The 22,807-nt window shown below is 37.2% G+C and overlaps 1 protein-coding gene across 2 annotated transcripts in view; it reads right to left on the bottom strand.

Annotated features, from left to right (window-relative positions):
* Positions 1-22,807, bottom strand: part of LOC131425889 (LIM domain transcription factor LMO4.2) — a 54,938-nt gene that overhangs the window by 1,984 nt on the left and 30,147 nt on the right. The window contains exons 2-3 of one of the 2 annotated variants that reach the window (XM_058588145.1): positions 9,296-9,630; positions 9,097-9,237 (exon numbers count right to left, since the gene is read on the bottom strand). In XM_058588145.1, coding sequence (XP_058444128.1) covers positions 9,097-9,237; positions 9,296-9,630 — 476 coding nt within the window. The remainder of the gene's footprint in view (positions 1-9,096; positions 9,238-9,295; positions 9,631-22,807) is intronic. The other variant, XM_058588146.1, reaches the window with a different exon arrangement.

Genomic DNA, 22,807 nt, shown 5'->3' with positions numbered 1-22,807 from the left:
GGAGTATGCCAAATTTGATTTGACGCCCTCCGGCAGTATGTGGCTACATTTCCATTCCATCAAATTTACATTGATTTTATGCGGTTAAAACTTTACAGTCAGTCAGATAGTCAGTCAGCGACTACTGCGATTCGAGTTTCGCCGAACGTCTGACGCTTTATAGTCAAGAATAACCGTCCTCAAACTACCACAGAGAGAAAATTAATCGGGCTCAACCCTGACAATCAATGATAAATGAGTGTTTGCTTGGATCTGCACCGTGAATGTAAATGATACGTAATTACCATTAACCCTTCTTTCCGATCCGCCGAAACACGGTGGGTTCGAAATTCCACAGAGCCCCGAAATACTGGTTACAAGTGATTAGAAACGTAAGGTCTTGTTTTAATTGTTAAAGAATAAATGTATAGTTACAGTCCGAGTTACAGTCTTCAACCAAACAGAATACCAATTTCGTTCATAATTCCTCGAATTTTGAGAAAAAACAATTTCGTCACCTCCCAATGCACCATCTTGGTCCCTAAACAGCATTCTTGCCGCCCAACCGTCCGCTCAATCCGTCCAAAAAACCGCAAAATATGAATATTGTGATACTGTGTCTGTGATTCACTGGAATCTCGGTCCGGTTCCACTCATTTTCTCCTCCTCCTCCTCCTCCTCCTTCTCCTCCTGGGCAAATAGGAAGCCTTATGGTGTAATTTATTTGTCAGGGATTATAAATCAAATTAAAATAATATTACTCGCTACGATAGTTTTGAACGGTTTTTGTCAGCCCCAAACGGAGCTGCTATCCTCCGACCCCGCTTTTTGAATAGCATTCAGTGGAAGGAGGAAAAAGGACGACGACACACTTACGGACCGTACCAACGCAACGGCAGCACGTGGAATGCTGCGATTGCTGGGCGAAATATTATTTCGAAAGCCAACCGAAATTCCGACCTTTCCCCCAACTATTTGTAGCAAAACCGCATAGTAGGCTGAGGAGTGGAGTGGCTAAAGTTGGCAACTGTCAAATTTTCAATTGTAAAGAACGATCATTAGTCTTCGTTGATAACGTGCCCGGGAGTGACAGTTTCAAGCGACGTTGGATTGTCAATATTTCACAGTTCTTGGTTCTCGAAGCTTTTTATTATCATAGACCCCACAGACAACTGGTAGTTTTCCTTTGTTTACTTTCTCTTTCTCGCGATTATAAGGATTTCCTTTAATCTTCCAGCTCTGTTCGAAAGTCTAAGGTTTCATGCATCATTTTATAAAGTTAAAAAGCAATGATGCGGCTCATTAATTGATAGAAGTGACAAAGAAAAACTGTCACTTGCTTATACAACATTTTAAGAAATTCATAAAAAATTCACAGCCACACTTCAAGCATCTATCCCAGTAAAAATCCGAAGTAAAATTTTGGAATCACACACACTTAAAAATTAATTTTGATCGTAGTGAAAGAAAAACGCTGAAAACGAACGACAAATTTCGGCTAAGATACCTTTTTTCAAAATTCTCGGTTTATTATTTCCGATTTCTCGGCAATTCAACTTATCGAAATCTCGGTAAACAACTTTTAGACAACCGAAATTCGGTGATTCATCAAAGTAGCCATTTTTCTTCAGTGCAAAACTGAGTGATGTAAATAAGCGCATGTGTTCATATGGGAAATTAGATGAAAATAAAATATGAACCCGAATATAGCGATATATTTCGTGATATTAAGAACAAATTTGTTCAATGTTCGATGATTATTCGTGACAAGAAATCCCCCAGAGCATTCTTACGGGATAAAGATCCTCACAACGCTGATCTACTGCATGAAATTAATCGGACTTCGGTATGATATATTACTTTAAATATTCAATGTCAATGTCAAATGTGTTTGTCCATTCCTCAGTTTTGTCGTGACAATGTAAAGTTTTGTGGTGAAAAATGTGGAAAAAAAAATTATCTGACAACGCAATGTCACAAATTCCCGCATGGGCATGGCTGCCAGATGGCTGACTAAACGCTGCCAGCGGGAAAAATATGGCTGGCAGACATTCTGGTGACCGACTGCCTCACCGCTATCAGATATACAACTCAAACGATACAACCGTATCCACCAGGATTTTTCCACATTGAAATCTTTGACATTTTCAGCGAAGGTGAGAAAATGAAAACGTTCGACTAACTTAGATACAGGCGACTTTGTTTTGTCAAATTGGATTTGACAACCGTCACTGAATCAATTTTGGTAGCCGTCTGGTGGCCATGGCTGCCCAGGTAGCCAAAACGCTATGCGGGTTGCTTTTAGAAACGAGGATTACTTTGTTTGTTGCTAAGACAAGACCTGACAACTGGGGGGGCTTCTTTTGTTCTAAAATGGACCAGTTTCTGATTGGCTGATGTTGCTACCTGCACATTGTGAAAAGAAAAACTTTTGCAGGGTACGCGAGCAATGATGCCAAGTATAAAGATAATCAGAAAACAAGTTTATTAAAATGTATAATTCTAGCTCACCAATGAAAATGAAAATTTTCGGAGAATGTTCCACTTTTTATCAATCTCTTTTGTAATAAATGTTTATAGTAGCAGCACTGTGTAATTAAAATAAGCATCAAGCCGTTTTTCTTTTTAATGAATTAAAGTGTAACCAAAAAAGATTTGTTAAATTAGTGTGAACTCGAAATGGTGTTTACTTTTACGAGAAGAATGAACTGTTCCACACTGTGGTCGCACTAAGTATTTCTATCCAAACCTGATTTTTTCCGGTTACCAAAAGATCCGGTAATACGTCAACAATGGATTCGATTTTGCGTTAAACATGAGATATTTCTTGTTTTGTCATCAAAGCTCAATTAATTGTTTTTAAGCATTAATACATAATAAAGAATTGCATTCACCAAAACATTTTTCATGTTTATTTCAAATCAAAAACCAAGTCTACAAATTTAAATGTTATAAATATTTTTTTCCTAGCATAGTTATTAAAAAATCCGTGAATATGGCTACACTGTAGCCGATACGTTGGTATTTATTCCACAGGGTAAAAATAGCGAGAAGGATGATTCGGAAGGAAGAATAAGAAGCCAGTTGTCAGGTCTTGTCTTAGGATTGTTGTTCTGCAGCGGAGTGAGCGTTCGACGCCAGCGATGCCAGATCTACGGAAATCTCCGCAGTTTTACGGATTCGGTGATTTTCTACGGATGTACAGATCCGTAAATGAAATCTACTGAAATTTGTATTTTTCTACGGAAATTGTTTGCCTGGCGAGCAGAAAAAAGGTCGTTGCTTTGCCCTGCTGGAGTTTTCGAGGAAAACGTCAATCTGCGGAAAAGAGACTACCACTATCTGGCATCGCTGTTCGACGCCGCTTTTCGTATAATTCAAGAATTCGTATACTGTCCTCTCCTGATGGCATGAACTGAATTTTACATATCAAGTGGGTCTTTGGATTTTGAAAGTTTACATCGGAACTACAGTTGGAAGTAAGTGACAAATCTCGTAAAATGTTAAACGACCGCTATAACATTTAAACCACCTTTTTGTGGAACTAGATTGTTCATCGATGCTCATTATCTTGTGGACCGAGACCTACCGAACCAGGCATTGCTATATAATACCCTCGATAGCCCTCGGATTGTGCAATCAATCTACAGTTACAGAAATTCATTTACCATACCTTTTTCAAATCGTGCGCAGACAAACCACGAACAAGGGAGAGCCGATTTTTGACAGCTGTGAATCAAAACTAATTTATACCATTAAGGGCTGAGGCCAGTAGGTCGCGTAAAACCACGTGGCTCGCTGTGCGTATTTCATTTCTCTCCATGCGCTCTTGCAAATGTGCAAAGTTTGACAAGTTTGACTACATCACATAAAATCCTAGAAAGCTGCCGCTTGTTTGGCAGCCTTTTTGAGCCGATTTTATTTCTCTCTCATGTTTCGTTACGTTACCAGGGAACTAAAATGGCGCCGACATAGAAATCTACTTACCTCCACAAAAATAACTTTCACTTAATTTTCATCGCGACAACATATATGTTTTATGCACTAATCGCATCTAAATTATATTATCTAGACATTGTCAGGATCAGTGCGGTAAAATTTCATTTTCAATCGAATAAAATAAGATGAAAATGAAGTTTATGGCCGCTGATAGTCAGCATATCCCTACTAATTCATTTGACTTTTGCTGCCATATTCAAGTGAAGCTCCCGGAATTCATCGTCAGTTGAATAATCGTATCTAGTCATTTGAAGTTTTGCTTGCTCAGTTTCGAGTGCCAAGTAGTCTACCTGCTTCAATGCCTTCGCTCTTGGTAGTAAGCAAATTCGAACGAATAGAATTATAAATGGAGTAAAGTATTAAAAATGAAAACTGAAGGAGGAAACAATTAATTTATGTGTATTCTGTGATTGATATTTCAGCTATCTGGTTTGTCTTTCATCTATTTTCTTGAACCAATTCGAATGTTTACACGAACCTCATTTGAAGGCCGCTCTCACACTACTGAAAGAGATATTTTGTCATTTCAAGAGTTCAACTGACGGTGGTTAAACTGAGCCTCGATTGAAGAGAAACGAGTGATGAATTGAATGCTGCCCGTTCGGGCCGTCAGCAAACATTGTGTGTGTCAGAGAGTAAAGTTTACTGCATTAGAGAGATCGTCAATGTGTTCTACATTCAGTTTCAATTGAATTGAATGAAGTTTTACAGCGCTGGGCAGGATAGATTTTTGATCCATGCTTTTGAAGGCGAGATATTCAATGAACAAGTTGAAAGCTGCCGTTGTCAGCTATGCAATTCTTCCTTCAGAAAAAAGACTTTTCCGACCGCTAAAGTCAATGAATCATTCTGAAATTTTCACAGAATAATCTAAACTAATCTTCCAAGAGATTGTCGGTTGGGTTTTTGATATTCGTCATTGTTTCTGAGAAAATAAACGCCCTAAAACACACTGGCCTCAGTCCGTAAAGGTTAAACAGCGACATCTACTTCGAACTAAACTGGTGGTGTTACAACAATTTCATGAAGCAACTAGGGGTGAGAAAATGTTAATTCTGCAGAAAGTTTTTTGACCTTGCGGTTGGTATCTTCACAATACGATGTTTGTAATGAGCTAAAACACGATTATCTATTTCCAGTGGAATGTAAGAGGCAAAATAAATTTTGTTTTGAAGTTGCGGTTAGTGTAGACAACTGGAAGGAAATTCCAACATTAATAAGTCTTTGCTGACTCTTGCGCGCCATTTTTAGTGTTGTTTCAACGAATGGAAATACTGAGATTAAGGATTTCTAGGAGCAATCGGTATCCGTAAGGACGAAATCAGTAAGGTCGGGGTCGGGAATATTTGCCAATGCCCTTTTTGAAATGTTTTCCTGCTATTCAGTGAAAATGAGGTGGAATCTGTGGAAGCGATCTCCACCTACAATTGTACAGGCCATTGATGAGCTGAAGCAAACTAAAAATTCGTCGCACTGTAATTGATTTGAAATAAAGGGTGATTTTTTTGCTGGTATCTTTTTGGCAACACTGGTTTTGACAGATCACGCGTGAATCGTGTCTCGTGTAATTATCGAAATTGTTCAGTTTGATCTATTATTTAATTATTAATAGGCGCTGGCAAAGTTGGAGGAAGATCCACTTTTTTTTCGAAAAGCTTTGTGAAATACCGGCCGATATGTTGGAGAGAGTTTGCCAAAATTGGACCTTGCGCATGGGCCATCAAAAAGGGGAGCCGCGGCCAACATTTGCATGAAATCATCTTCAAACGTTAAATTATATTGATCGTTCTATCAATTCCAATCCAGATTTAATCAATTTTCTTAAACTATATGTGTATTTTATTTTTAATCAAATACCATACCACTTAAAAAATCACCCTTTATCATGCTTCCCAGAACTCACTTCTGGCTTTTAGAATGGAAGACTGTTCACTTTACGGTATATTTTACTCCAATGCAAACGACCAGCAGCTGGATGATGATGATGTAATCGCTTCGGTTTGAAGCAAAACTCATACTGCGATCGTCCTGCAGCAGAACTCTTTTTTAAGTTTTGGATATCGTTACTTTTTTGTAAGTTATAGGCGTTACGAAGCGTTATATGCGTTACTTTTTTTGTAGGTTATAGACGTTACGATGCGTTACATGCATTTTTTTAGTCATAGGCGTTACGAAGCATTTCGAAGCGGTACATGCGTGACTTTTTAGTAAGTTATAAGCGTTACGGAGCGTTACTTTTTGTAAGTTGAAAACGTTACATACGTTACATTTTTGTGAGTTATGAAGCGTTACAAACGTTACACTTTTGTAATTTTCAAGCGTTACATTTTATAAGTTTTGGGCGTTACGAAGCATTACATGAGTCAAAGACGTTACGAAGCGTTACAAACGTTACTCGTTTGTATGTTAGAAGCATTTGGATGCGTTACTTTTTAGTAATTTTTAGGCGTTACGAAGCGTTACCTTTTGTAAGTTACAGACGTTACCAAACGTGACATATATTACTCTGTATCATTTTTTGGCGTTACCAAGCGTCACATGCGATAGTTTTTTTGTGAGTTATAGTCGTTACGTACGTTACTCGTTCGTAAGTTACAAGCGTTACGATGCGTTACTTTTTAGTAAGTATTAGGCGTTACGAAGTGTTACCTTTTGTAACTTTTGCGTTAGTTTTTTGTGAGTTGTAGGCGTTATTCTTTTGTGAATTACAGGCATTACATATTGTTACATGTGTTACCTTTTTGTTATTTAGAGGCGTTACATTCGTTACTTTAAATAAGTTTAGGCGTTACGAATTATTACATGCGTTACTCTTTTGTAAGTTATTGGCGTTACAAATCGTTACACGTGTAACTTTTTTTGAAAGGTTTAGGTGTTAAAAACGTTACGTGTATTACATTCGTAAAAGATACAAGCGTAAAGAGGCGTTACATCCGTTACTCTTTTGTAAGGTTTATGTGTTATACGAAGCGTTATATGTATTACTTTTTGTAAATTATAGGTGTTAAAAGGCGTTACAAGAGTTTTGGCATCCCAATTGTAACATATTGAAGAGTTACTTATTGGTAAAATCTACTGGACATATAAAAATTATGAAATGTAAAAATGATCCTACATCGACATGGAATACACTGACCAAATTAGTACGATGACATATCTTATCGAAACGAAAACTTGTATCTAATTTTAAAGAAAAAAGAGCATAAATATTAATCAAGTGAATTATTTGTTCTATTCTATCCATGAAGAAATTAATCGTTCTTTTCTTAATATGAGAGTATTAGGTAAATTGAAATGTTATTTCACGCAATTCAATGGTTTCAATATTTTAAATGTTACCGACAGTCACGTACCCAGCGGAGGGGTGTGGACTGTCCCTTACCCCTCCCGAAATCAGAAACGAATTCTGCAGATGAGAAAGATATCCTGCCGCTCTCGATCCCGCATATACTTATTTATGGCTAGAAAGACGAACGCAAGCGCATTTCGATTACATGTTTGGCTAAATCCATTATTATACGCCAAAGAACGGAATGATTATCCGACAATAGACTGAAGTCAGCACGAGTGCCTCGAAGGGCGACTCAATGGAACGGAAAGATGACAATGTCGGTTTTCTGGGATCGGCATAGTATACTTTTGAAGAATCACCTCAAATCAGAAAAAAGCCACATTAATGAAGCGATTGAATACCGAAATCGCTGTGGTTTGAAATCAACGGTTTAAGTTTAAATTACTTGTGCATCAACCTCGTTTATCTGATTTCGCTTCATCGTATTATCTGTGCTCAAACGTTAATTTATCTGTGAGAAATTTATGTGAGTTTCGTTTTGGAATTTCAGACCACTACTTCCTGAACCTAAATCCGACACCAATATAGCCAAAGTAAATTGGTATGACCATTTACTAATATAACCTATAAATCTAGAAGATGTTTTCCGTTCTCCACGAATCAGCTGTCTCTATGCAGTGAATTGTCGTCATTTAAAGTAGGAATGTCAATGATGTCAGAATTTATGGCCTCATCACTAGTCTTGTGGTTTGTTGTGCTGTATAAATATTTAGAAGGTCTTAGACATGTGTTACAGAAATAACATGATAGTAAACGTCAAGAAATGTAAAACAATAACCTTCTCTCGGGCAAAGTCACAATTTTAGTCACAGATTTACCTAAATTTTACTACTCAATAATAAATAACTATCGAAATGTCAAATTTTAACCAAAAATTTGCGAAATGATTCACAACATAAATGATAGTTATTCATTTTCTCAGTTTTTCAATAGCTTTACATGTACTATAATCGGAATTTTCCAAACAGCATGATAACATTTGGTTTTTATAACTCAATACAGCTCAAAAACTGCCATAAAGCTCATTGAAAATTCAATTGTTTATTCTTTTTTAAATTAGGGGAATACTTGATTCTGAATCCCCTCTGTCTGTTCTAAAACCACCCACAATATTCTTATTCTTCTGGCCATCATTAATCATCGGCAAAACAGAACTCCGACCAGACAAAACAATAGCCCTTTAGAGAAAATCAATTTTCCACAGCTTTTGACATTCTGTCACAATCACACAGCGCGATTGTCCCTGGTAGCCCACCATCTTAATAGCTTGGACTCATGATACCATATTTACATTCGAAAAACAGCGCAAGGGACACCGTTCGAATGATAAATTGTTAATGCTATTACAGCTCGTCCCGAGCTTCCCGTAGGGTTCGGCCTTCCCCCCTAGCCCAATTGGACCAAATCAAACTCAAACAAAAGGTCAGTTTCACATAAGTCACATTATATATTCATCAAAACTGCTACCCCAGAAAAAAGGGATCCGCTCTTTCTTCTCCATCGGCCGGAACTGGTCCGCCGAAAATGGTTTTCTGATTTCCCTCCAGAGCCATAACGAAGCCGGAATTTTAAATGTCATTTTGGCGCAGTCTTTGGAAAAATGAGGAAACCTTTTGTTTTTGTTTTTGTTTTTGTTACGTCGGGCGTCTGTCAAAAACTGAAATCGAAACATCCGGTACCATCCGGACGGACAGGCATAAATAAATGATTCCGATATGTAGCAAGACGACATTTAATTCTCCCACCGGACACATTTCAACACTTACCGATGGTTGCACTGCTGACAGGCGAAACACTCGAGATGGTACACGTTGTTCCGGGCCCGCATCACCATCTCGAAGGCCGGTATCACTTTGTTGCAGGCGGCACAGAAGCCAGTGTTGCCGAAAAGTCTGGAATTTTTCAAACTGAATTATGAATGAATTGAATGACAAACACCGAAACGAAAGCAAACAGTTGACCTACCTGAGATAGTCCCGCTTGCACAGCATCAGATTACCCTTGGTATAGAGCGTGGAACCGACCTCACCGAGCCGACAATCACAGCAGCCACATTTTAGGCAATCCTCATGCCAAAGCAGATCTAACGCTCGCAACAGAAACCGATCCTGGATGTGTTTTCCACAACCGGCACACAGTTGCTGATTTATCGCAGTTTGGCCGGGGCCTCCACCACCACCACCGCCGTTCCCATTCTGAGCCTGTTGCTGCGAGTTTGGACCGTTGCTGGCTGCACTGCCACCGTTCAGTCCGGCGGTACCCGACGGTGGTTCGGGTTTGGTGACGTCCATCGTCATCATCTGTTGGATGGGAAGAAAAAGACATTCGCGTAAGTAAAAGGGAAGTTTTGTTCGCGAGATAAAGGTGCTGGGAAAGTTTTCTCATCTCCTAATGGAGGCGATAAGTGTGCAATCGGTTCCGGACAACGACAACGGCTGGGAGACAGGTTTTCGTGAAATGCATCCTCCGATGCTGTTGATCGTGTCGTTATTTCGGTCGGTTTCCTCGGAAACTCGACAACGGCAAAAAAACTGGCTACACAACAACGACTTTTTAATTAACTGCCTTCGGGAAACATTTCAACTGTGGGCTTGGAAAATTTATCGCTTTGTTTCGAACTTTTTTTACCGTCGGGCTTCACTTTACTTTACACCGTTTCCGCTTGGTCAGCGCGATATGGCGGTGGACTATAAATCCGGCCGGCCCGCTGGTGGCAGTTCTTCGTGTGGAGCATGAAAAAGGAGGTGCGCTGTTTTTTTTTGTGAGTAAAACAACAGAACAAATCAACGGTTCCAAGTAAGTAAACTCATTTATTGTTGTATGTTGGTTTGTAGTACTGTTGAATCGAACTTGGTACATTTAAGGGCATAAGGATGTGCCTTTCATGACTTATACCAATTTCGCGAAACTAAAAGGCAGCATTAATTGAATTGGCAACACTGAAGCACGAATGGAAAATAAGATTGTTTTGTCCAGCGTAAGTTTCATAAATATTTCCTTACGTAAAACTTCAAAATAAGTTGGACAGTATATTTCTATTCTTCAGTAACATAGGTAAGTTGGTACAATAGCCAACTCGAGCCATGTTATTTTTCAGACTACTCGTCTTCAAACAACGAATTGTTATAAGATCGAATATAATATCTTCGCTTCAGCTCTAAAAATCAATACCGCAGAGAAATATAGTTACTTTACTATAGGGCACCTTTTCAAAATTTACCACCTGAGAGAGTGATAAATTTTTGATCGTGAATATCTTTTGTTGTATCCAACGGATCAACATCATTTTTGCTACATGCCATCGGAAATATGATCACAATTTTATGATAAAATTTCAGTTGTGTGACATAATCTCAAACAATTCAAAATTAAACTTTTCTGAAATCCTTGGTATCAACGAGTATCATAGAGGAAAACACATGACGCGTGTTTGTCTTTCTCGTATTTTGAAAGCTCATATAGCTCAGTGATCTGTGGAAGGATTTATATAATCTATCTACCAATAGATTCGAAATTATTCAACTTAAGTCAAAAACCTGACGCGCCGTTTGTTTGTGACAATTCAAGGCTCTTTTCAGTGCCACAGATCATCATATAGAATTGATTAAATTTTCTCTATTTCCTACCAAAAGCATCAAAATGGAAATTGAAAAGTTTGCGCCGTCACTAACACATTCAATTACGACGGTAACGCTCTCTCGCAATGCGAAAATAAAAGTGTATGGGTGTCGTTTCGAATTTCGCCTTCCGCAAACAGGGTTGCCACATATTCAGGTTAATTTGTATTTTATTTCTCTAGAAAAATACAGATTCAAATGTTGTGAAAGGAAAGAATTTCTTAACACCGCTAAAAACCATATTTGTTCAAAAAGTGTTTGGGGTGAGCGGGATTCAAAATCCGGTGTTGATTGGAAGTCGGCATAGTATGTTTAAATGAATATAATGAAACAATAATAATACTAACAATCACAAGATATTATTGTAATTATCATTGTTGGTTTTCCTATATTTAGAATTTGTGCCAGATTTTTCAATATTATTTATGATAATATGTATATGGATAGCGGAGTTAAAGTTCTTGATATATATATATATATATATATATATATATATATATATATATATATATATATATATATATATATATATATATATATATCAGAACAGGCCTTGATGAAATTTCGTGAAGAATCAGATATCTTCGAACTTCACAGTTTTCAAAAAATTAACTACAAATTTGTTGTACCTAGCCTACATAGAATAAACAGTTCTAGAATAGTAGCTGTTTAATGTAACTAATCTGTACTTTAGTGTAGGTGCATTGTTATTATGTTATAGAAATTATGTAGCTTTTGCCTTTATCATATAAAAAGACTACACGGAACGACCGAAATTAGCTCTGCGCCTAATTCGTATTACTGTTTTTGAATTAGTTGATTTTAACAACAAAATTTCCAAAATAACTATAAAATTAGTTAAAATTGAGAATTTATTTGCTGAAAAAAGCTCTTATTTTTAGAGAATGTGTTTAGTTGGCGAATATTCTGGACACAAACCAGTAATATCTCAATCCAACACGAAATTCTCATTGACAACTAATTTTGTTTTCAAAATCAGAAAATTTGTTTCTATTTATCACCAGTTTATTAGCCACAAAATTCATGAGAAGTGACAAAACAAAACAATCCATTAAAAAGCTAAAAGGGACAGTCTTGTTGAAACTGCTTGCAAATTGTTTAGATATTTTACGCATGTGTTACGATATATCCATATATAAATTTCTAAACCGGTATGTAAAAATGACGTAAACTGTTAGTGGAAAATGTATTTATTCAGAATTTGTGCGCATTTGAAGCGATTGTACGTAATAATGTTTTTTCGCGGCACAGTGAAGTGAGTTTCGAATGTTGCACTCTAACTGTACATTTCAAATGATGGTTTTTGTATCTTCCAACCTTCCGGGCCACGCCGTTCGATGTACTACTTGTATTCGGTTTTTATTTTCCGAGTGCTCAAAGTTTTCAGTGAGAGAGTCGATTTCGCGAAGTCGAATGAAGAAAACAGCGATTTAGAAGAAAAATGTTCAAAAAGAAGTTTATGTTTCGCTTATGTCTTTTTCTCCAATACAACATCGTATTTATACCTGCCAATATAGAAAAGACAATCGCGACTGAAATTTTTTTCGGTAGTAGTGTGCCATCTAGTGGCTAGTAGTCATTACGGTGCGTTATTTCGGTGACAGTGCGCCATATAGCTGCAAATTGCAGAAACCAATTCAACCATTTATGTTGGTTGAAAACAACGTTTTTTTTCTCTAATTCAACTAAAAAATTAGTTGAATGGATATGAAGTGTGCCTTAGCTAAGAAATGACAATTGGTGAATTCAAAAATAGCCATTTCAATAAATATTTTATTATTATCAAGGAAATTAGAATTAAAAAATCTAAATTAGCAAAAGTAAGATTTTTTTAGTTGTCTCAAAAAATAACTAACTAAAATCAGAAAATCAACTCATTTTTTCGCCAAAATGCTGATATCGGTCTTTCCGTGTATAAAATCACTGCAAAAACCGACTTTCGAACCGATGCCCGGAAGGCCGAATGTCATATACAATTCGACTCAGCTCGACGAACTGAGCAAATGTCTTTCTGTATGTGTGTGTGTGTGTGTGTGTGTGTGTGTGTGTGTGTGTGTGTGTGTGTGTGTGTGTGTGTGTGTGTGTGTGTGTGTGTGTGACAAATATTGTCACTCACTTTTCTCGGAGATGGCTGAACCGATTTTCACAAACTTAAATTCAATTGAAAGGTCTCACGATCACATACAAAGTTCCGAAATTTCGTTTGGATCCAACTTCCGGTTCCGTAATAACAGGGTGATATACAATAAAATAGTGGAAATATTGCACCGAAACTGTGAAAATAATGTCACTAACTTTTCTCGAAGATGACTGAACCGATTTACACAAACTTAGATTCAAATGAGAGGTCTTAAGATACCATAAGAATATTCCAATTTTCATTCGACTTAAACCTCTGCTTCCGAAGGTTGGGTGCTTTGTGTAAAAATGTCAGTTTCAAGAATTTTTTTTCATAAGTTTCCTATTTGCTAGCTAATTTCTCTAGTTTGCAGACCATGAAAGCTTGTAACCAAATAAACCATTGATAATCCTGAATTTGATTGAAGTCCTTCATAGAGAATACTAAATAAATATGTAGGTCATATTAGTGTATGGTTGAATGAACCGAATGTCACTATGCCGATATCCAGCTTTTGGTCGCGGAAGTACCAACAATAGTAATCAAATGTAATAAAATGTAGCTCACTTCACTTTCTCACATATAATTGAATAGATTTTTACTAACTTTAATTCAAATGTAGTATATCAATGTAGTTTAAATTGTAGTATTTCGGGGAATTTCTGCTGTAATATACAGGAGAACATGAAAATGAGAAAGTCATCATCACACCACTAGGTGGATAGAAACAAGTTGTTTTGATTAAGTTATAGTTATATAATTCATTTCACTTATTTTAAAACATACCTCTTGAAAACTGCAGATATTTCTTAGCATAAATGTAGGAATTTCTTTTCTTAATCACTCATTATAGCATTATAGCTTAAATAATATAGTTTTAAGTCCAGCTTTTTTCATTAAGCAACTTAATTTAAATATCAAAGTTACTCATTGTTTCCAATAAACTGGAAAACAACGTGTAATCAAAATTATTTGAACAAATTTCTCGCATTTCGTTGTACGCTGAGCTGAACTAAAACTTTGACACTAGCCCCTCTACGAGTTGTCATTGTGACGTACAATCGGTGTCACTTTTCAGCAGGCCAAATTTTATTTGGTTTCAAAAAGCAATCTTGGTGAATTCTCCTGTAGAGGCGCTTCGAGCAGCCCAGTAATCCCTTACGGGCTCTTGCGTTCGAGCTTTCATACAATTCATGCGTGCAGTCGTGCGTAACGGTGATTTTAACGGATTTTGACTTGTACGCTTTATACAGCGAAAATGTTTGAAAAGGTTTGTAGTGCTTGGATGCCCGTTCCTGTGCTTTAGCAGCAAATGTTAATTGCTGAAAATTGAAGGTTTTTTTTCTGCATAAAAATGGCAAAAAAGTCTTAGTGTAAAACACTGAGACTGACTAATATTTTGTTTTGTTTAATGATGCAGTTCAGATTTTAAACAGTTTTTTTTTTCAAATGTGTGTGCATGAGTATTATCAAATCATTCACAGTAAAACTCGTTATTACACTTCCCATCCTTAAGGAAAATGTCTAAAATGCTTCCGCATAACCGACATGTTCTTTAGATTCTTCAACTGTGTTTGAAGAAGTTTTTAATTGTACTGTCCTGCTAAAATCGCCATAAGACTCACGTATCCTTGCGTGTAAAACGACAATTATCGGAATCAAATACGGAACATTCGCTGGCACACCATGGGAGTTTTCGACTATGGTCGCAACGGGTATGTATGTCTGATAGCGTCTCGTTTCCTGAACCCCTGCCTTGTTATTCGTTGGAGAATTTTCCACCTGGTAGTAGAAAGCAAGCAAAGGCAAACAGTCGTAAAAGAGCAATCCGACTCGGTGCTTCTTACACGGTTCTGGACAAATTTATGCCCCACTCAAGTGGTTAATTAAATAGCGCAACAACAGCAAGAACAAGAAAAAAGTTCTAAAACTGCGGAGGGGAGTCACAGCAGGGGTGACGTGCCGGTTGGCTAGTGTTTGTTTTATGTTTGTGTCGCCTTGCCGATTTCACCAGTAGGCAGCGCCTGCTGGGTGGGCGAGTTGTTTTGTTTACCACCACCAAAATTAGCCATCCGATGATGACCTTCGCACAGGGGAACTATTGGTGGCAGGCCGTGATCCACCGGTTGAGATGGCCCAAGTTTGCACCGCCTACTGCTGTTTAATTGAGAAGATATTTACTCTAGTAAAATTTGTCCGTCGGAAAACTCAGAGAAATGGAGCTTGCTTAAGGGGCGGGTAGGGTTTGACATTTTTGAAAAATCATTTATTTTTTTTCTTTAAGTATTCTTTTTATTTCAAAAATATTTTGTCAAATTTTCAAGTCTGTCGGAGTTATGGGCGTTTATCCTTTCTTATCTCATACTGCGAAGAAGCAAGATTTCGGCGCCCAGGCCCAAGCGTTCTATTTCGATTGACTTAGAAACTTGACAAAACATTCTCGAAATGTTTTATAATAACAAAACACAAAAGAAAACATATGATTTTTCGAAAGTCCCTTAGGAAGATAAATTGTTTCCTTATATTTTATAGACAATAAACTTTAAACGCGTTTTTCTCGAAAGCAGGTTTTGAAAGTCCGTGTCCATCGTAATTCGAAAACTACTTCAACACAGTTTTGACACAACAAGTTTGTGTCAAGATATTGAAACAGAAGTTTGGTTGCAATATTTTTTCATAGAATTTTATAAGAATGTAAACTTGGCGAATTTGACCAATGCCGCCTCTCCTCCTTGGTTCAAATCATGAATGCGTTCATGAGGTTTAAGGGTAGATGGGGGTTCAAGAGAGGTGGGGTCCCAACAGCTGAAGAAGATGCAAAAATTTGATGGAAAAATGCGTCATCCACAATATTGAAACTGTAAAACAAATTCTGATAACGAAGTATGAATTTTCAAGTTGTATGCACTTTTATACATTAAGTACTCTATTGTTCATATTGTTAAAACAAAACCTAATGTTCAACACGGAAGTAACTGCCATATCGAGAAAAAACACCTACTTTTAAGTATAAGACTTTACCTATGATATAAAATATTACTTACACCCAACTATAAAAGCACATTCAGACAGTGAAAGGTAAGGCTGCAGCATTCGACGGAATCATTGATAAATTAAAGGCGAAATTTCCGGAACCAGATTGCTCAAGAGATGATAAAATACGGATACTCTCTATTTTACTCAACTTGTGGTCTGTTCCAATGACGATGGAAAAAATTTAATGTAAATAAATACACGGTTACAATGGCAAAAGAATTGGTGAAAGAGCAAAAAGTGTTGTCTGTTCCTAACAAAAAATATATAAACACGTGAAGCATTGCAGTTCTTCAACGTCGATGATGTAAGTATAACTACACTAATAGTGGGCGTGAACCAGTTTAAAAACGGCTTTTGCTTTCAAGTCTTAGAGAAACGATTCGAAAAGGTCAGTAAACACCAAATTTCATTCAGTACATTTGCAGCACAAATACAATTGAAAGATATTTATCAACAAACGAAAATGATTCAAGGTACACAAAGATATCATTGCTTCATTTCAATAACAGAAAATAAGATTGCAGCGAAATTATTTTAAACAGACACAGAAATCAGCTATCATATTATACATAAATCTGAAAAAAAATAAAGCTTAATGGTTAGTTATAGTTAAAGTCTATTATTATTAACAATCAAAACATAAAAACTGTAATGACTATTGATACCGATGGGAAATAATAAAGTTGGTTTGCAAAACGACAATTGTCTAATTATTTTTCGCAATATTGCGCAATATCTTCAATATTGTATCAGGAGTACAACTTTGCTTCCGCTGTTTTTTCCAAAATTAAAAGCTTTATTGCGAAAAAGTGCTTACAGATGTATTATTCAAAGTATCGTCCGTCGCTAGCGACAACTTTCTCCCATCTTTCCGACAATTTTTGGATCCCGGCTCCAAAAACAGAAGTCCTATTTTGACGCTATCCATGAAGCAATCCATTTTTCCAACTCTTCGAAGGATTGAAAATATTGATCTGTCAGGCCGTGTGCCATCGAACGGAATAGGTGGAAGTCAGAAGGGGCGACATCTGGGGAATACGGCGGATGGGGCAGGAATTCAGCGTGTGTGCGCCGCTTTTCTTCTAGCGCGCGACTAAGACGCATCAGTTGCGTTCGGTAGCGATCTTCTGTGATGGTTTCACCCGGTTTTTAGAGCTCACATAGTAAATCACACCGAGCTGATCCCACCAAATACAAATTATAACCTTGGCGCCGTTAATATTCGGTTTTGCCTTCGACGAAGTTGCATACTCGAGCTTTCCCCATGATTTTCTGCATTTAAAAATTGTTGTTGTTGATTATCGTATCGAACCCATTTTTCATCACCGATTACGATTCGATGTAAAAACCCCTTACGATTTTGCCTTTGAAGCAGTTGCTCACATACAAATAGACGGCGCTCGATGTCCCTCGGTTTCAACTCGTACGGCACCCAGTTTCCTTCTTTCTGAATCATGCCCAGGGCCTTGAGACGTTTTGAAATGGCTTGCTGACTCACTCCCAACGATTCGGCAAGCTCTTCTTGGGTTTGGCATGAATCTTCATCAAGCAATGCTTCTAGTTGTTCATCTTTGAAGGTTTTTTTCTATTCCACCACCATGTTTGTCTTCGACATCGAAATCACCATTTTTAAAACGTTGAAACCACTCCCGACACGTTCTTTTACTCAGAGCAACATCACCGTAAGTTTTTGAGAGCATTCGATGCGCTTCAGCTGCATTTTTTTTCCAATTATAACAGAAAAGTACAACTTCCCGCAAATGGCGAGAAATGGGCACATACACAAAACTTTTTCGAGCGTGAATAATACGAAAACAAGAACAACTGTCACTGAAACGGCGATGACAATTCGTTAGGAACTGCACACACTCACTTTAAAGGCATTATCATCTATATATTTTAACCAGCCACCTATCGGAAAACGGCGGAAGCAAAGTTGTACACCATATACTTTGCAACTTGAATACAGTCCGCCTTGGTATTGCTTATGGAAAACCACACCTAATTTATAAAAGATGTGTATTTTTATAAACCAGCGAAATCTTCGATTTTGTTTTCCAAATATCTCGAAAACAGCTACTGTAAAAGAATAATTTATTCAAAATTTCATGAGGATTGCAAGAATAATAAACTTGCCGATGGAAAACCCAAACTAATTTTAAAAAACGGCGTATTCTCATGAAATATCCATTTTCACGACTTAGTTCCTTATATATCTCCGAAATGACTGCATTTAGGAGTCAGCTTCCTATGAGCTGTTTCATTGAACGTAGCTTGAAGAATAATAGTTCATTACTCAGATACATTTATTCCTATAAAAACATCATTTTTCGAAAATTGGTAAAAAGTTTTTCCTCCCGAAACTTCTTCATTTATCATCTCTCCAACTTTTTAAAAATTTATTAGTTTCCTTGTAACTTAAAGGTATTTGTGATATACAATTTAAAAAAAAATCGTACGGTGAAATAACTGAGGATTTTGAAAAATACATTTTATTTTGGATTTCACGTCAAAATGGGAAGATTTTTTTTTCAGTGTATATTTTTTTAGAAAGTTCAACTGGTTACCTACAACTTCTTCTTAGACATATTTTTTGTATTAATAGTTTCAAGTTACAATATCAACAAAATTAAGGAGTTTGGTTGCATATGCATTGATTCCTTATTTGCAAAAGTCAAAATCAATGAAAGGAACCAAATATTTTGTGCACATGTTTGCTTCATTGTATTGTTGCCATTGTATTTTCAGACACTTTCCAAAGATTATCGACGCTTTTTAACGAAGGATCATTAAAATTACACTATTACTGAGTTTATTGGTTTTCACATTCACATTTTTTTTTATCAAAATATATAAAATCTTCTCAAATCAATCTTTTTCAAATGAATAAGTTTGTATGTTCAATGAATTAAAAATTATGATGGTATAAATTTTGTCCAGATTTACATCTTGATCTTTTAAGTAACTTTGAAATCATCATAATTTACTTTTATTTAAAAGATATTTTGCTAATGTTTTCAAATGTTGAAATTTTTGGAAGGCATCAAAATAGAATAGAATCAATTGTTCTGAAAGAATCTAATTGTCAATTTGACCATTCGCAAAAAATCTAAACGCTAAAAGTAGAGTAAGTTTGTAATTTGTCACTGTTTAGTGCATCCACCATCATCTTTATTTTTGTATTTATTATGGGTACCGTCGAATTATTTCATTTTTAATGTAATCGTGATCGGTCATGTCTTGCATGTAATTTTTTTTATAAGAATTCGAAGACGATGACCTCCTGTCACGGAGAATATACAAATGTCCTCTAGTTCTGGTTAGTCGACTCTGAACTATTCTTAAGTGTTTTTATAAAATAGATAATATTTGCGTATAGAACTGAAGAGCCGCAGCGCAGAATCGTTTGAAGAATTTAGTATCGAGGAGTCCTTGCCTTTCTGAACAGTAAACGGTGCGATTTTTTTTTAAATTCCGATCACGTCATGTAGAGAATTTGGCAACCTTCACAAAAAATGAAAAACGCTCAATCCAAATTGTTCTAAATAGTTAACGTTTCCGTTCTCTAGATCATGATCAGTACTACCATCGCACTTACTTTCATCCATCTGTTACTGAGCGATAGTCTCCATTTCGGTGGTAAGCAAAATACCCACCCATCACTTAACTACGCGTGATAATTAGTCGTTAATTACATTGCCGCACACATTTTCACACACACACACTGGGCCGCACTGACTGCTGCAGCAGTGAGATATTTAGACTCACTGCGATGTGAACAAATTAAGTTAACAAATGGAACAGGTTAAGCAGAAGAGCATCATCGCCATCATCATCATCATCATCATCATAGCCATGAGCGCCATCTACCCATGGCTTGTGAACACGGGGGTACGGCGAGGCAACGGCTGGGGATGGTTGTAATGAGTGTTTACTTCATCATTAGCGTGCGGTTGGATCACATGAAATGTAAACACAGGGCCAGTGGAACGAAGAAAAAGTGAACGCAGCGCAAGACGTTCACTTTACTGTTCTTGTTCAAGACAAAGTACATACGAGTAATCAGCTAAAGAAGTTTGAGCTGTCTTACATTAGTATTTCGAAAAGAATTCAGATTTTTCAAGCCTAACAATCTCAGATTACCTCAGCCAAGTGCAAATTTCGAAACGAAAAAAAATACCAACTTGAGATACGGTTACAGCTAGCAGGCAAATTTGCCTCAAAACAAGTTAAACAAAGCGTCAATCCCTGCCTGCTTTGATGCCGGGCACCGTATTATACAAAATTTAATTTGTGACTTGTGGCTAGCGAATAGTTTCGGAAAACTTTTCCCAGCCCTGCAACCCGAGCCTCTGATGTTTCTCTGATGTCATGTGATGAACACTGACAAGTGTAGCAGAAATTCGATCTTAGCAGCTCGGGTGAACTCCGAGAAATGCCTTCGGCGAACCTCTTGCTTGCAAGGTAAGAAAATCTCGAATATTTCCCCACTCCGCCATCCACTCTACTAATCTCTTGTCATTCCTGCAACATTATCGCTTTTCACATGTTGAAGCTAAATGAAGAGCCAACCAACTGGCGAGGAGTGGGGGGACCCGGGGAAGGCGAGTGAGTAAGTTCAAAGTTGGAATTTTCTATCGGATTCTCCGGGTTTTGGAATGTTTACCTTTGTATTAGCAGCCGTCAGTTGAAGTTGGTAAACTCCCTCCGGTGTGGAGGAAGTGAGGGACGATGAATATGTTATGAGCGTCGGGGCATAGCGTTCGAAAGGGATAACTTCGCAACTACTTCGAGAACTTTGTATTTCTACTGATAGAGGCAAGCGGTTTCATACTGCACTTTGAGTAATAGTTTCAAAAATGGAGTAGTGCACGAGAGTATGGCGGTGTCTTAGAGTAGCCTAACTTCTGTTTGACAAACACAACAAAAAACGACAAAACTTGCCATCGACAAAACCATGCGCCGGCAGTTGATCCTTATTAAATATTGAAATTCAATGGATTGAACTTTCACCGGCGAGTCCCTCCGCTTCGTGGGATCAATATTGCATGAACCAAGACGGAAACGGAACCGTCGGTCGGTGTCATTCGTTGATAGGTTTTATTGCGTGGTTCTTCGGTCGAGTTGCAAAGTGTCGACTTGTCTCGACATGTTTCACTCTGCAACTTTTCTGCTAACAGTCCGAAAACCAATCCCGCACCCTCACCGGGTGTGTGTCCTGTCGGTTCCAGCAATTAAATCTGATGTGTCAACTGTGTGGATTCAATTTACCATCGCGTCGAGTTCACCTTCACCCGGCCACAGACACGAGGAAACCGCGAGTTTACCCCAGGCAGGAAAAAGTTGGATAATTGAATAATACGCTCGTCCACTTCGGTGGGCAGCCGTCATTCAGGATTTCGCTTCTTCCCCCACCGTCGAACGATTCGGTACGGAAACGGACGGACGACGGAGGACAGACCCGTCTAGTATGTGTTCCATGCAATGCAACAGTGTCAGGGTGAACACCATTTGTAATTAAGCATCTCTCTAGTCTTCAGTTTAAAACAAAGTTTGTCAAAGACAGTTTTTATTTGTAAAATTCAAACAAGAAAAACGTAACTAAAAACAAAAGTTTGGTGGTTCAAATCGTGGTGACTTTTGAACAAAAAATTGTTACAAATTCAATATTCAAAATATTGTCCATCGTTAGCCATTAGCGGCCCTTACACGATCATTAAAAGTGTCATTACTAAAAAGGAATGGCACTTTTAATGATCGTGTAAGGTCTACGAGTTCAGTAATGATGGAATTGTGGATTTTCCATCATTACCAACATTATTTCTTCTTCTTATTTTTTTTGTGGAAGTGATGAATATCTTTAGAACTATACGCGAAAAAATGACAAAGTGTAGATTTAAATTGTTAATATTTCATTAACCTTAACGTTTCAATGGCAAATCAAATTTATTTTCAGCTAAACGAAAATAAAAATATTGCTATTGCTGGAGTAGTTACAAATACTCATCATTAATAATGAACGTGTAATGCTAAAAAGTAATGATGTACAGTAATGCAGTAATGACGAGCGTTTGAGCAGAAGTGTCATTACTTAGTAATGACACTTTTAATGATCGTGTAAGGGCCACTATTACTTTTTCCCATCTTTCTGGCAATTCAGGGATATCTCTTTTGGAAAATTCGACCGGCTTAGCCGCAATCCACAAATTGATCAATGTTTTGACTTAATCATAATTGCAGAAGTGCTAGTTTGCCAAGCCATGCTGCATCGACCGGAACAAATAGTAATCGAAAGGAGCAATGTCTAAGCGATACGGTGGGCTAACAAAAAACACTTTATTCGCTCCAAAGTATTGTTGTTTACGCTTCAGCTAAATGACACATACTGATTCTGAAACTGTATGACAGTAGCTTCCCAACGAGTATTTGGAAAGGTAAATCACTTAAAGTAGCACGACCTTATTTATACACCTATTATTTCTATATATTGTTATGAACAACCTATTTCTCTAGAAAATTCACTGATTTAATTTTTTACTGGATGCCAGACCGAATTGGCAAATAGATTTAAAAAAGCGCAAATGAAAGTAATAAGTCATGTACAATCAACGAACTGTCGAAAACGAGGACAATACGATTTGAAAAGTCTGCTTTTTCTGCATATGTCTGTAAAACATGAACTAT

This window comes from Malaya genurostris, chromosome 1 (assembly GCF_030247185.1).
Source record: "Malaya genurostris strain Urasoe2022 chromosome 1, Malgen_1.1, whole genome shotgun sequence".
NCBI classification, from domain to species: domain Eukaryota; kingdom Metazoa; phylum Arthropoda; class Insecta; order Diptera; family Culicidae; genus Malaya; species Malaya genurostris.
The sequence above is the reverse complement of the archived record's forward strand: the minus strand, read 5'-3'. Positions and strand labels throughout refer to the sequence as shown.